This window comes from Marmota flaviventris, chromosome 6, assembly GCF_047511675.1.
Source record: "Marmota flaviventris isolate mMarFla1 chromosome 6, mMarFla1.hap1, whole genome shotgun sequence".
NCBI lineage: Eukaryota > Metazoa > Chordata > Mammalia > Rodentia > Sciuridae > Marmota > Marmota flaviventris.
Genome location: NC_092503.1, coordinates 53,889,929 through 53,904,809, shown reverse-complemented (window position 1 = coordinate 53,904,809; position 14,881 = coordinate 53,889,929). Strand labels below are relative to the sequence as shown.

Sequence of the window (14,881 nt, the reverse complement as noted above, 5' to 3'; positions counted from 1 at the left end):
AGATGTTTTTCACATCGGCCTCCCTTTCCTCCCCACTTTCAACGCTGTAGTCCAAGGGAGCGAAGATAGCACTCTAGTCCAACAGACCTGGGTTCTGAGAGACCTGCGCAAGTTACTTATCCTCACACTCTTGGTTTTCTTAAAATGGAGATATTAACGCTAGTGCCCTGTTGGTAGGGTTGGCATGATGTTAGCAAGAACAAGTATATAGTGGGCTCAGTAAAAGCCTGGTTTAATTCACGGTTGCCGAGACTAAAAATATTATTATTTGAACTTTCATCATCTCTCTTCAGTAGACTGTTAAAGATTTCTACATAGTCTTGGTTGCAGTGTGGTTCCCTGTAAGACACAGGCATTTGGGAGGTGTCTCCAAGTATAAATCACAGGCAGAAACTAGAGTCACACCCCCCTTTAGATTCCACTGTGGCTCCCATATGCCCTCTGGATAAAGCTTAAGCTCTTGATATAAAGCTTAAGCTCTTGATGCAAGCCCAGCTCAAGTCCATTTCCATCCCCTCTTCCAATGATTTATTTCAGCATTTTCCCTCTTGATTCATGTTTTATTAATACCGAATTGCTTATTTATTTTCCCCTCCACTTCCAGATCTCCAGCATGCCATCTACAACCTTCATGATTTTGAAGCTGAAGATGTAATTACCAGTCTCTTAAATGTTACTAGTTTTTCTTAAAATTGGCTTAAGCCACACATTACCTCTAAGTCCTCCAGATTTGTAGGGGTCCAAATGGGATAGTGGGAGCTCTCCCTGACTTCTGCGTGCCAGCAGAGCAGAGGTCAGTACAAGACGTGGCTGCTCCATTATTTTTTGCTGCCACAGGATTGCAATAAAAATGGTGCAGTAAAAACTGTGGGCATCTACAAATTAGGTGTAGTAAACAAACTAGATAAAAATTTTAAATGAGAATACCATTTAAATGTATCAGTAATGCTATGTTTTAAGGGTAAGATTGATTACCTTCAGATTTTGTGTATTCTTGTTAAAAGAGTAGGATAGCTTCTCAATGGATGGAAACAGAATGCATAACTTTGACAAGTGTAGAGAAATGAAATCAATCCAAAAGAAAGGAAAAGGAAAAGATAGAGAAGATGTTAAAGAGGTAGAAAGGCTTAGGTCACGTAAAGTCTTTTATGCAAAGAATAAGAAGACTGGGTTTTATTTTAATTTAAATGGGGAACAATGGAAGATCTCATAAAGACTGGTGCAATCTGATTTATGTAGTTAAGGACTACTCCAGCTGCAGGAAGAAGATTAGATCCTAGAGGGACATGGGTACAGACATAAGGATTAGGGTGAACAGTGCAAGATGTGAAAAAACCCATATTCAAGGTATTTGGTGGTGCGGGGGTGGGGGTCTGACAGGATTTACTGAGAAAGTCAATAGGAGGAGTGAGGGAAAGAATGTAATCAAGATTGACCCTGGGTTTGGGGCCAGATCATTTGTACAGTGTTACCATTCATTTATCTGGAGGAAGAAGAGTTGGATTGGGTAACAAGTAGAAGATGGACCTATTAATTAAATTTGAGATGTCAACTAGATAGCCATATCTGACATACAATATGAATTAAAGAATCATAATTCAGTGCTGAGAATGGAATTGGGGATAAAAAAATTTTTAGATGTTGATGAACCTTTATTTTATTTATTTATTTATTTATTTATGTGTAGTGCTGAGAATCAAACCCAGTGCCTTGCATGTGCTAGGCAAGTGCTCTACCAATGAGCCACAACCGTGTTTTTTTTTTTCCTTTTTCTTTTTCTTTTTTTTTGTGTGTGTGTTTTTTAGGGGGAGGGTACCCAGGATTGAATTCAGCGACACTCGACCACTGAGCCACATCCCCAGCCCCATTTGTGTTTTATTTAGAGACAGGGTCTCACTGAGTTGCTTAGCACCTTGCTTTTACTGAGGCTGGCTTTGAACTCGGGATCCTTCAGCCCCTTCCAAGCCTTCCAAGCCCCTGGGATTCCACCATGCCTGTTGAAATTTAGAATATAATAGTAGAATTAGCAGAGCATAGATTATGAACCATTTAAGTTAAATCACTTACAGAGTGAATATTGGTAGATGAAATGGAATATCCAGAGTTTTTCTCTTTTTTCTCCCAATCCAATTTCTATCCTGTCCAATTCATTTGACCTTGGGAAGGCTGAAAGGACTCAAGGAGACTTTATCAACAGAGCCCTGTGCCTTACTGGTTCAGGAGAACCAGGCAGGAGACTGGAGGAAGGAGAGGGTCATGATCAGTTGGCAGTTAAAGGCTGGAGGAAGCCATCGATCATGCTCTAGAACTGTGACATATGAAGGTGGTGGAGCTCAGAAGACATTTCTTGGATTTGTAGAATTCTCAGGGTGAAGCTGTAGCCCCTCCCCCATACCCACACTCTGTTTCTTTTGCTTTTTATTCTGTCCTGAGAAACACAGGGGGTCTTGATGCCTCTAGGATTAGTCCAGCTGCATGTTTTCCTGACAGGCTTGAATCCAAGCAAACACTAATAAAGTAGTTAAACTGTTGCCCTAAATACTAAAAGAAACTAACCTGGGCCTTAAGCCAAATTCCTTAAACCTTATACAAACCATGGCTTGACATCTTCCTTGTGGCAATACCTCTGTAGAATACCCGTTATCTCACTGCAGCCCCTTCTGTACATCAGTTCCTCTAGTAAATGCTTTGGACTGATCACCTGGCATACTGCTTCTTTCTTTGGAATCCAAACTGGCCCTATCTTGAATGTGGGAGGTTTCCCGCTCTAGCCAGGGGATCAGCAGGAAGAAGCAGAAGTCATATTAGAGAACATGATCCCAGGAGATGGCTGATATCCCGTGGTTCTGGACTCACTCTTGAGCATGTGAAATACTCTCTGGAAGTCCAAGGAAACACTTGGGTGTATTCTGATGGGACTGGTGTCCTTCATAAGAAGAAATGAAGTGTTGTAAAGGAAATTCAATTTACCTATAGACTGAAACTTGGGAACATCTGTATCCTGTTAAGAATGAAAAATTCAGCAGAAGGTAGTCTGGTAATAGGAATATGGTAAATTACAGGTAGTAAGTAAAGGAAGGGAGTTAAGAGAGGGTGGAATTTACATCAACAGAAAACTTTGTAGCTCCAAGCAACTACTCCCCAGCTCCTGAACCAGGCTTTGAGGTTATCCTAACTTTGATAATAGGCTTCTATTTGTTTAAAAATTATTTTATTATGAAATGTATAATAAAAATATATGTAAAACAGGCTTCAAGTTTTAATTAACTTTATTGAGATTATAGGGATCAAGGAGCTAAATCATTGATTTTAGAGATTAAAAAACTAAGACTCAGAGAATTCAAGATTTACTGGTTACATAATTAATGTTTGTATTTTTGAGAGAGCCAATCTTACTATTTAATATTTTAGATTTTTAATACTGCTGCTGAAAAATTGACCTTATTTTTTAAAATCTCATTCAGATTCAATTAGTACATTTTTCCTCTATTTTATATATTTTGATAGATGTCATATAATAAGAGTTCATCTTTCCTAAAATTTCAGGTGATTTCTAATTACAAAACAATATATAAAGTATGCTTCAGTTTGCTCTCAACTTCAAGAAAAGAGGCAGCCAGACAGTCAGTTACTTCAAAATTACCCATTTATTTTGTCGGGAAAATGATAGTGTGTTATGTTCACAAAGTTTATAAACAACTCCTATGTAAAAAGTATAAACAAAATTTCTGGTTTATATCAATGTTAATTTTGCTTCTCAAAGCTTTCTAACATTTTATATGAGTAATTTTAACTGAGACAGATTTTTCTACTGAAAATTTAGAAAGGAAAATAAGTTTATTAAATAAAATAGGTTATTTAAATATCCTAAATGAAATTAAATAAATGTCTGTTTTGTTAAAGCATCAAAGTTTCAGGCAAGGAGCAATACACTTTAAAATTATATTCAAACTTATTCTTACAGAAGAGCAACTTTTCCTGGCTAGTAGACCTTTGAGTCCATTTGAATTCTGGAAACCATGGAACGTCACTCAGGGAAGGAAATGTACTTCAGAGAGGGAGAGATTTTTCAGTTTTCTCTCAACTTTCTTCTATCACCTGGAGATAACTCTTGAGATTCAGATTGTGGAAACCTAAGCAAACTATCCACTAAGTGGGTCTATATTTTTAAGGGAGAGAAAGGTCTGTAATTTATGATCAAAGTCAATTGCTCTAAACTGAGGTTCCTTGTATTGTCTGGTCATCTTATCACCCAGGTACGTTATGAGTTCACATCTCTCCATAAACTGTTCCATCTTCTTCTTATACTTTTTTCTTGTATATTCAGAACCTTTGGGATTAAATGCTGTAGAAAATTCCACAGAATTTTTGTGAATGTTTTCTGATAGGTTAGTGAGTTATTAACTGAAAGAGAAATAAAACTGGGTGTGTAAGTGAGTTGCACTGTGATGGATGGCTAAGGAGACAGTCCTTTCCAGACAGGATTTGAGGATTCTATTTTTGACCATAATTGTCTATATTCACCTTTCTTTGTGGCATGGATTATTAAGAACTAACTATATTAGTTATAGTCCCTGCTTTAAAACTAGCTATTCAGTTTTGATATTTTGTGTTATTTTGTATTGCATTTGCCCCTCCCTCTCTCTCTTTCTCTTCAATGAAGCAACCACCCCAGTTTAAATAATCCTATTTATCGTATTTATAATGTATACTACAGTGAATGATAAATTAGTTCTGAGCAGTGTATCATTAAAAAAGACATACCTTTTAGATGGAATGCTATATACAACAATGCAGATCTCTGTACACTTAAGAAGGGGAATTTGGGCTTCAGGCATCCTGCTGCATTCATTGCTTTAATTAAAGAAGATGCAGTACCCTGTAGGAAGGGAATAATTTAAATCATGTATTTATTTGAGTTTGGTTTCTTTTCTCAGTGAAGATGAATAGAGAGGCCTATTCCTTTCCTCAAATAACCTCCCTGAGGTTGTGAATGAGGGTTATAAAGTCAGACGACCATATAGCCAACAGGAAAGAATATACTAACTACATTTGATTAGGAAAAATGAGATGTAAATTGACTTAGTACCAGTTGGGTAATGGATACATGCATGAGCTTCATTATACCATTCTATTTTTATATGTTGCACATTTTCCATAACAAAAAAGAAAAGAAAAAAGGGACCACTGGGCTTTGAGCTATCTGGGCTCATCTCTGCTTCAAAAGATCAGAATTATCACCACACTCAAAATTCCAGAGCTCAGAAGATAAGAATTTAATGATAAAATTTGGCCTTTATGAGAATATTTCTTTCTGGGTGAGCTTCCCTGGAATTTTGATATTAAACCAGACTGAAGACTAACTTTCTAGCACATTGAAAAAGACAATGTAGTTAAGAATTTGTGATAAAGGTATAAAATTATGCCCTGGGCATTTATTTTATAGAATTTTTAAAAATAGCTGTCAAAATAGTAGTCAACTACTGATAAACTTACTATTTTAAAAAGAGTGACATCCAAATTAAATAAGATGACACCAGTAGATAGCTTCATCTGGATTTGGGGCAAAATATTTGTCTGGTATTGCAGCTTGACTCTTGAGCAGTGAAGAAGCTGCTTGGAGACTGAATCTGCACATTTCAACTTATGAAAAAATGTACAGACTGAAATTTTAAAATGGGAACCAGCTGGGCATAGTGGCACATGACTCTACTCCCAGCAACTTGGGAGGCTGAGGCAGAAGGATCACAAAGTTCTAGGCCAACATCAGTGACTTAGTGAGGCCCTAAGCAACTTAGCAAGACCCTGTCTCAAAAGGAAAAATTCTGTGGTAAAGTTCCCTGGGTTAAATTCTTAGTACCAAAAAAAAAAAAAAAAAGAAATAAGGAAAAAGAAACCAAACAACTATAAGTCAAATTTAAGTAAATTTATATGATCTACTCTTTCTTCACTCTAGTGCAGATATTTAGGAATTGGCTGTGGAAGTAGGGGCTTTTCACACATTTTACCCTTAAGTACATTAATAGTGGATTTTTAACTTAAATTAATAAAACTCTGTCTTGAACTTCAATGCTACCAAAATAAAAATTGAAAAGAATAGACCATTGTATTTTTCTAATGTGTATCACAGAAAAATCATGTAACAAAACCTGTTCCAGATAGCCAGGCAAAGGGAGACTAGTAAGGTTTATTGGTTCCTTTAATGGAGGTAGTTTGTGTGGAAGCTTCTGATCCCAGTATTTCAGTGGAAACCTAAAAACACAAAATTCATTAAATGGATGCTCATAAATATATTCATTCTGCACATTCAGAAATATAGACGTATACTTCATTTGGGATCCCAGCCCTGTTCACCTTGTCTTATTTTTCACAGCAACTATATAAAACTTTCTTTATTCTCCTCTAGTTTGATTTCCTAAGTACCTCCTTCTATCCCTCAGGCAGATGCCATGTGATGTACAGGAAGGAAGCCATCTGGATGGAAGCCATCCTCCATCGGCTGCTCAAGCAAAGCCACACATATGGTCCTCTTTCCTGGCAGACCTCCTATCTAAGACCAGTCCCTGGCCACACTTGGTTCCCCACTGCATCCTCTCCCCCCATGTATCTTACTATGGCAGTTTCTCTCTCCTTCTTTATTGAATTCCCATATATCTGCATTTAAATACACTCATAATTTCTTTATTAAAGAAAATCCAACTTCACTCCTTCAGTCCTTTATACTGCTCCCAGCACCTAACAGCTATTTTCTTACTACGGTTGAAACAATGAGTCTTCCTAGAGATCACAAACTAAAAGAGTTCTAGCTACAGAAGTGATGGGATCTACATGGCATTTTATTTAAAAATTCGAAGCAGTCATGAATGTTTAATAATCATAAAGTTTAAAGAAAATTCATTTCCAACTTCTGTGGAAACAAGAACTGTCTGGTAGTACATGAGCAACTGCTGTCCCCTTTAGCCAGGGGCTGTGGGGCCCAGTTTGCAGCCCTTCCCACCACTTGCCACTTGTCCTCTTTCATAAGCAACCGGCTTCCCTTTGCTCCTTTTCCTCCTGTCTGCTGAGGACATCTGTGTTTGTAATCTCTGAACTACAGGAGGTACTAATCCTCTCATCTCTCTTCCACTCTACTCCTCATCTCACTCTAATCAACATTATTCCCAAGATCACCAGTGGCCTGGGATGACCAGAATCTCACAGGCATTTCAGTCCTTGTATAACTTGACCTCCCAGCAGCATTTAAACCCGTTGGCCATTCCGTCCCACAGACTTTCTGTCTTTCCCTCCACCTCCCCACAGCCTCCTATCCTGCTCTCCTTTCATCTCTCTGCGGTTCTTTTTATGGGGTTCTTCTTTTTCAGTCTCCCATGTAAATTCTTCTGACACTGCTGTGTGGGTGTTTAGCAGAGTGTGGTCCCAAGCCTGCTGAGGCTATATCATAGTATTTTGGACAGGACTACACTATCAGCCTCCTAACTGGTATTCCTGCCTCTAACACAAACTCAACACTCCATAGTGGTCTCCCTCTGGAACAAATCTGATTCTAACACTGACCTACCTTAACACCAGACAGTATATTTATACTCTCCTTAGGGTCAAGTCCAAGTGCTGTATGGTGGTTTTATTTACCCTCTGCACTCTGGCCCTGCTCACCTCCTCCAGCCTTACTTCTGTCTCTCTCCCTCTCCACATCACATGGATGTCAACTGAATTTCTGCAGTTGCCTGATCCCCAGGGCCAGATTGGTTGTAGGTCCCTCTGCTTGGAACTTGTCCTTTTGTCCCTTTATCTAGCCCATTCTCAGTCCTCATTTAAACAATTCAGTTGTGCCTTTGGGCTTCATGTTTCGATCCCAGAACTCCAGGTGCTTCCCACCCTTGGGCCCCATCACAGGCTGTTGTTATCAGGTACTTGAAGTCTATTTTACCAGAAGCCTCAGGATTTGGGACAGCAAGGTTAGTTCTTGTTCTCTACTCCTCCATTTCCCAGCACGGTGCATGGAACACAGAAAATATTCAGTGAATATTTATGACTTAGTAAATAATCTCACCTCAGGAATTTATCAAGTTTTTCTTTACTCTCACAAATATATATACGATCACAGTATTCTACAGCGTAATTAATATTACCAGGTACGAGGGCTTCATATCTGAAAGATCAAAACCAAAGCAAAATAAAAAACACCCTTCTGTGTAAACAAAATGTCAATGTTTTCTTTTTCTACTTATGCAGCCCAAGGAAGAAACAGAACATTTTCCCAATTAAAAAGTAGCAGCCATTCTGGGGATTGAACTTAGGGGCACTCAGCCACTGAGCCACATTCCCAGCCCTAATTTGTTTTTTAATTTAGAGACAGGGTCTCATTGAGTTGCTTAGTGCCTCGTTTTTGCAGAGGCTGGCTTTGAACTCATGATCCTCCTGCCTCAGCCTCCTGAGCCACTGGGATTACAGGCGTGCGACACGGCACCAGCCTGATCTTTTGATCAAAACTTTAAGATTGCTAAGAAGTACTCATTCTGAATAGGGGCATCTTTCTATACTTCTCTGAGGGTGAGAACTTGCCTTTGTTTTCCATCCTGATAGGTCACCGGACAGTAGCCCTGGAGTTCTGCACACCTGGGGAATCGACTCTTTAGCTCTGACAGCGTCAGCCTTTTGGGAATCCTGTCAGCAGGTGGGAGTGGATGAGGTGCCAAGGGAGTCACGTACAATTCTGGGTTCTCCAAAAATTTCTATTAAAAAAGGATTACAGAAGCAAGACCATTTAAAACAGCTACAGTATACCTGTAAAAAATCTGTGGAGGCTCTCCTGTTCTTTTCTCCATTTTCAGTTGCAATGTTGTGCCCTTCAAATCACCTGAGAGCTGTTCTCCACACTATAATAACTTTTCCAGTAGGAAGTTCCATATGGTAATCTCCCAAATGATCATGTCTCTCCTCACCTCATTCATTCATATAAAAATGAATTGTTGAGCTTCAACTATGTGACAGGCAGTGTGAATCACCTGCTGGCCGGTCTTCCTGTCCTGCAGTGTAATTAACTAGTTGAGTAATGCCCTTCGGAAGGTGAATTAACTTCTCTAGAGTCAGTTACTCTGTAAAATGGACAGGGTAGGCCAGATACATGATCTCTAATGTCACTTCTACTTTTTAAGTTTTGGGAATACTATTTAAAAAGAGAAAAGAAATGAATATCTCAACAAAGAAATAACAATAATTCTACTTCTTCAGAGGAAAATAAAATGTTCAGAGACATCTGATCAGTTTTCGTTATTGCCTTCAACTACCAACCATTTTATATCATCAAATTATGGATATTATAATTCCAGAACAAAACCTCATTTTTGTTCCATTAAACAAAAGTACAGTCAGGCATGGTGGCACGTGCCTATAATCCTGGCTACTTGAGAGGCTGAGGCAGGAGATCACAAGGTGGAGACCAGTCTGGGCAACTTATCCCCCAATAAAAACTAAAAAGGGGTGGGGATGTAGTTTGGTGATAGAGCATGCCTGACCTCAATCTCCAGTGCTATAAAAACAAACAAAAAAACACACCCAGAAGTACAGTTGACCTTCCATATCCATGGACATAAACAGCTGGTCCTCTCTATCAGCCGGGCCTAAATCCTTGGGTTCAACCAACCAGGGATAAAAAATACTCAGGAAAGAAACATTGGTTCTATAGTGAACATGTACAGACTTTCCCTGTCATTATTCTCTAAACAAAACAGAACAACAACTAGTTATGTGGCATTTACATTGTATTAGGTATTATGAATAATCTAGAGATGACATAAAGCATATGGGAAGGTGTGTGTAGGTTATATGCAATACTATGCCATTTTGTATAAGGGACTTGACTTTCATGGATTTTTGTATCTTTGTTTGGAGGTGTACTGGAACCAATCTCTACTGAGGGAAAACTGTATGAAGTATGTGGGGGTACAGAAAAAATTTTAAGGGTTGGGAACATAGCTCAGTGGTAAGTATTCTTCAAGCATACATGAGGCCCTGGGTTTGATCCCAGTACTGCTAAAACAAAAACAAAACAAAGAACCACATACACTTTTTTTAAAAGTACAGTACATAGTAGTACATAGTAGACATATGTCACCTGTTGTTTCATTTCTATTGACTTTTTTTGGTCCTTGGGAGTTAACCCAGGCTCACTTTTGCACTGAGCTATATCCCCAGTCCTTTTTATTTTCTATTTTGAGACAGGATCTCATCAATTTTCTTAGAGCCTTGCTAAGTTGCTGGGGTTGGCCTCAAACTTGCAATCCTCCTTAGTTGCTGGGAGCACAGGTGTGTACCACCGCACCAAGCCTCTATTGACTCTTTTCTTTACTTTGCAGCCTTTGGAGATGAATCTCCTGGATGCCCACCTATGAGTTGAGCCCTCTATGCTCAGCACCCTCTATATTGGTGAGGCTAATCATCTGCTCTCCCTATCTGATAGCTGGCTAAGGCCAAGGGCCCATCACTGCCCCAGGGCTTCTGCTATTTCAAAATATGTCCTGAGATTTGCTCTCAGGACTGATCACTGGTTTCAGAGACACAGATTCCAATAATGGGGCTTCTGGTCCCAAGTTTCTGGGGGTTTCCAGGAGTGGCCACCCCTTGCTCTTTGATGAATTCCAAGATAAGGTACTTTCTATCCTTGGTAAGTATTTGGATTTAGGAAAAAAAAACTTACATTTAGTTTTTCCTGGGAACTCATTTTATAATAGTGACCTCTGAACTCTGCTGCAAATTCCAAGGAGTCAGTTACAGAGCAGTCACATAATTCATATGATTCTGCCAGGCTGACAGGGCAGAACTGTCCAAATTCTCCCAGGCGAGAAATCAGTTCTTGAGGTGTGATACACAACTTGTCGATGAGGGCAGCTTTCCCTATTATTAATACATTAACTATTATTATTATTATTATTATATATTTTCATATGAAACAAAGATTTTTTAAAAAAATAAAATAATTTCAATTACACAGCACTATACAAAAATACCACACATTTAAAAATTCCAAATGATAAAGTAAAAAGTCAAAGTTACTATTCATACCTCCAACATCTCAAACTAACACCCTTCCCGAGAGGTAATCATTCTTAGTTTTATATCCTTTTAGTCTTTTTTCTATATATTTGCATATATGCATATTTTTGCATCTAGTGTGCTTATGTCACTGTGCCCTAAAATATTATTCTGCAACTTGTTTTTATCAGTTAGTCATGGTCTTTGATATCTTTCTATATTGGTTTATATGATTTATCTAATTTTTTGAATTGATACACAGTACTTCACTATATAAATATACATATAGTTTACTTAACTATTTATCTATTGATAAGTGTTCTGTTTTAGTTTTTAGCTATTATAAACTATATATTATGAATAATATTTATATAAGCCTACATAATTATTTATGTGTGTAAAAACTGGAATGTGTGTGTATGGGTATATATATGTAAATGTATGTGTGTATATATAAACATATATATATATATATATATATATATATATATATATATATATTTGCTATATATTTAAAAAATTTCTATGGGATAGATTTCAGGAAATGCAAATAGGTTGTTGACATGATATTACTGACACTAATTTCTCATTGTTCCAGATGCCATCCTAGGGAAGAGAAGAAACATATATCCAAAAGGGATTGGGTTTACCCTAAAGAGGATGTTTTAGAAAGAAAGAGTCTTGTTTTGAGCAACTAATAAAAAAATTAAAAAAAGAAAAAAGAAAGAGTCTAAGGTCCTTTAATGAATATGTTTAAGAGTTTTCTTCCATTAGAGCAGGGACTCCAAAGCAATATGAGATGTTACAGAAAATTAAATTGTTTTTTTATACATCTTAGTTAAATGAGTGAATTTGATGCCAATATATTTTAAAGTAGTCCTTTTATTCATTAAAAAGGATGAAATCCGGGCTGGGGATGTGGCTCAAGCGGTAGCGCGCTCGCCTGGCATGCGTGCAGCCCAGGTTTTATCCTCAGCACCACATATAAACAAAGATGTTGTATCTGCCAAAAACTAAAAAAAAAAAATATTAAAATTCTCTAAAAATAAAATAAAAAAAATTTTTTAAAAAGGATGAAATCCTGTCATTTGCAGCAAAATTATGGAGCTAGAGGACACTATGTCAAGTGAAATAAGCCAGACATGTAAAGATAAATATCACATATTAATCTTAGAAAAGAAGAATAGAACAGTGATTACTAGAGGCTAGGAAGAGGAGGATATAAGGGAGACAGAGGGTACCAAAATAGAGTTAGAGTGGAGGAATAAGCTGTAGTGTTCTACAGCATAGCAGGGTGACTTACGTTTACAACTTAACATAATTTACGAAGAACTGGAAGAGAGGAGTTTGAAGGCATCAAACACAGAGAAATGATAAGGAGATGTGTTATGGTTTAGGTGTGAGGTGTTCCCCCAAGCTCCTGTTAATGCAGAAATATTCAGAGGTAACATGATTGAATTATGAGACCTGTGACCTGACCAGTCCATGTGGTCTGAATGGACTGACTGGGTGGTAACTGTGGGCAAGTGCAGTGCAGCTGGAGGAGGTGGGTCACTGGGGACCTTCCCTGGAAGGGTTGTTCTTCTTGAGGCCTCTTCTCTCTGTCTCTCTCTTTCCTGACCCTGACCTGAGTAGAGAGTTTTCCTCTGCTGGGCTCTTCCCTCATCATGTGCTGCCTCATTTTGGCCCAGAGTAATGGAGTCAGTCATCTATGGACTGAGGCCTCTGACACCATGAGCCCCAAATAAACTTTTCCTCCTGTAAGTTGTTCTTGTTCGGTGCTTCGGTTACAGTGATGCAAACACTAACTAAAAAAGGGCTGAAATCTAAATGATCCGATTTGACCATTACACATGTGTACCTGTACTGATTATCACACTGTACCCCACAAATATTATTATTATGTGTCAAGTAAGAAGAAAAAATAAATTAACAAGTGATAGTTTGAGTAGCAGCAGTCATTTTTTAGAAAAAAAATAGATATCCCCACATATTTTAGTCCATTTGGGCCACTTACCAAATGCCTTAGACTGGATAACTGATAAACAACAGGAATTTATTGCTCATAGTTCCAGGTGGGGAAGTTCAAGATCAAGGTGCCAGAAGACTTGGCATCTGGCACTTTCTTGCTGCATCCTCACATAGAAGAAGGGGTAAAGAGTTTCCCTCAAGCCTTCATAATAAGGGCAGTAATCCCATTCATGAGGACAGAGACCTAGAGACCTCATGACCTAATCCCTTCTTAAAGTCCCCACCTCCTAAATCTATTGCATTGGGGATTGAATTTCAACATATGAATTTCTGGAGGACATAAAATCTCAGACCATAGCACTACAACAATTGAATAGTACTATATACTTAAAATACTGCTTAGGATTGTTGGGACAAATGTTCAAATTTAATAAATTGTGGTAATATGGGTCAGATATGTTTAAACTTTATATTCATACTTTATTTTACATTTTAAAATACTTTCTTACCTTCTCGTATTCTTTCCAGGTATGTCTGCATGTGTTTGTTTATCATGCAAATTTTCTTAGTGACTTCATTCCACACCCACCACTTACTGTGAAGTCCGTCAATCACATACCAGTTCTGATGCTGTTCTTGATAATATTGCCTAATCTCACCAATATTTTTACGGTACTTTGCATTCTTGACAGCTATAATCTGAGCACTGTTGTGCAATGGATAAGGCAAACTAATAGAGAAACAGAGAAGGAATGGAAAAAGCTGTTAAAAACAATTTTTTTCCTCTCAGTGACTAAAATTCATTTCTTTGTCATTGTTTTTAAATCGTGTACATTACTTTTGTTCACTTTTTTTTTCCAGGAACAATCTTTTGAAGATCTCCTTGGAAGGCACGTCCAACTCAAAGATGATCATGGGAATGATGGAGTTGGTTTCCAAGAGATTCATCTGATACGCAGTTACAGGGTACCCATCGATGACAACGCTTAACACAGAGAAACATGAAAATAAAAATTCTGCGTTTCTTTTTTCTTGTGCTGCCTTCCAGAACAAGTCCATCTTTTCAGGACTGACCCTAGGCTTTTCCTTATGTAACTCAGTTTATCTAGGTATTTGACAATAATGTCTTAGACCAGAATGTTAGCATAGGAGACAGAAAGAAGTGGTTTAATTTGAGATGATAGGCAGAAATACATACAATTTACTCATTGACTGGATGAAGCAGAGAGGGGAAAGGAATATATGGAGGATGAAATTTTAGCTTTCTTAAGCAACATAGAAATAATATGGTATAATTTAGTAATAGGAATGGGTGAAGGTGATATCAGAATTTGCATTTATAAGTCTCTATGTTTAAAACAACAGATCAACTTGTGAAATACATTCACAATTTAAAAGGCATTCGAATGAGTCAAAAATGAGAAAATAAGTATTTTGGATACTTAGTGTCAAACTTAAAATACACGTATTTGGGAGTGATGAACTCTGATAGCTCCCCAGTTTAGACAGACAAGGGAGCCAGTTTATCCTCTTGTGCTTTATCTTCTTCATTTCTATACCCTAAACCTCAGTCAGCCCAGGAGCCAGGAGGTGGGCAGTACACACAGGGACACAGCTGGGAAGGCAGAGGTAGGAAAGAGGTCTGTATGCAGACACTTAGCATTGAAGAACTAGGTTTTGGCAGAATTTAAGAGATAACAGAATATTTTAAACACAGTGCTCCAGTTGTGCTATTAGTGTAAGCATGAGCAGCAGAAAGAACATAGACCCAGATTTGAAACCTGGTTTAAGCTCTCTGAGCTTCAGTTTTTAGTAAAACAGAGGAAATGATGTTCAGCCTTTTAAAAGAGCATGCATGTACTAGAATAGGGCCTGGCAC

The 14,881-nt window shown here is 37.9% G+C and overlaps 1 protein-coding gene across 1 annotated transcript in view; it reads right to left on the bottom strand.

Annotated features, from left to right (window-relative positions):
* Window positions 1-4,142: 4,142 nt before the first annotated feature.
* The window catches only part of Ak9 (adenylate kinase 9), a 123,003-nt gene continuing 112,264 nt past the window's right edge, over window positions 4,143-14,881 (bottom strand). The window contains exons 33-40 of the mRNA XM_027928089.2: window positions 13,841-13,987; window positions 13,512-13,732; window positions 10,697-10,893; window positions 8,563-8,732; window positions 8,051-8,149; window positions 6,150-6,252; window positions 4,765-4,879; window positions 4,143-4,345 (exon numbers count right to left, since the gene is read on the bottom strand). Coding sequence (XP_027783890.2) covers window positions 4,143-4,345; window positions 4,765-4,879; window positions 6,150-6,252; window positions 8,051-8,149; window positions 8,563-8,732; window positions 10,697-10,893; window positions 13,512-13,732; window positions 13,841-13,987 — 1,255 coding nt within the window. The remainder of the gene's footprint in view (window positions 4,346-4,764; window positions 4,880-6,149; window positions 6,253-8,050; window positions 8,150-8,562; window positions 8,733-10,696; window positions 10,894-13,511; window positions 13,733-13,840; window positions 13,988-14,881) is intronic.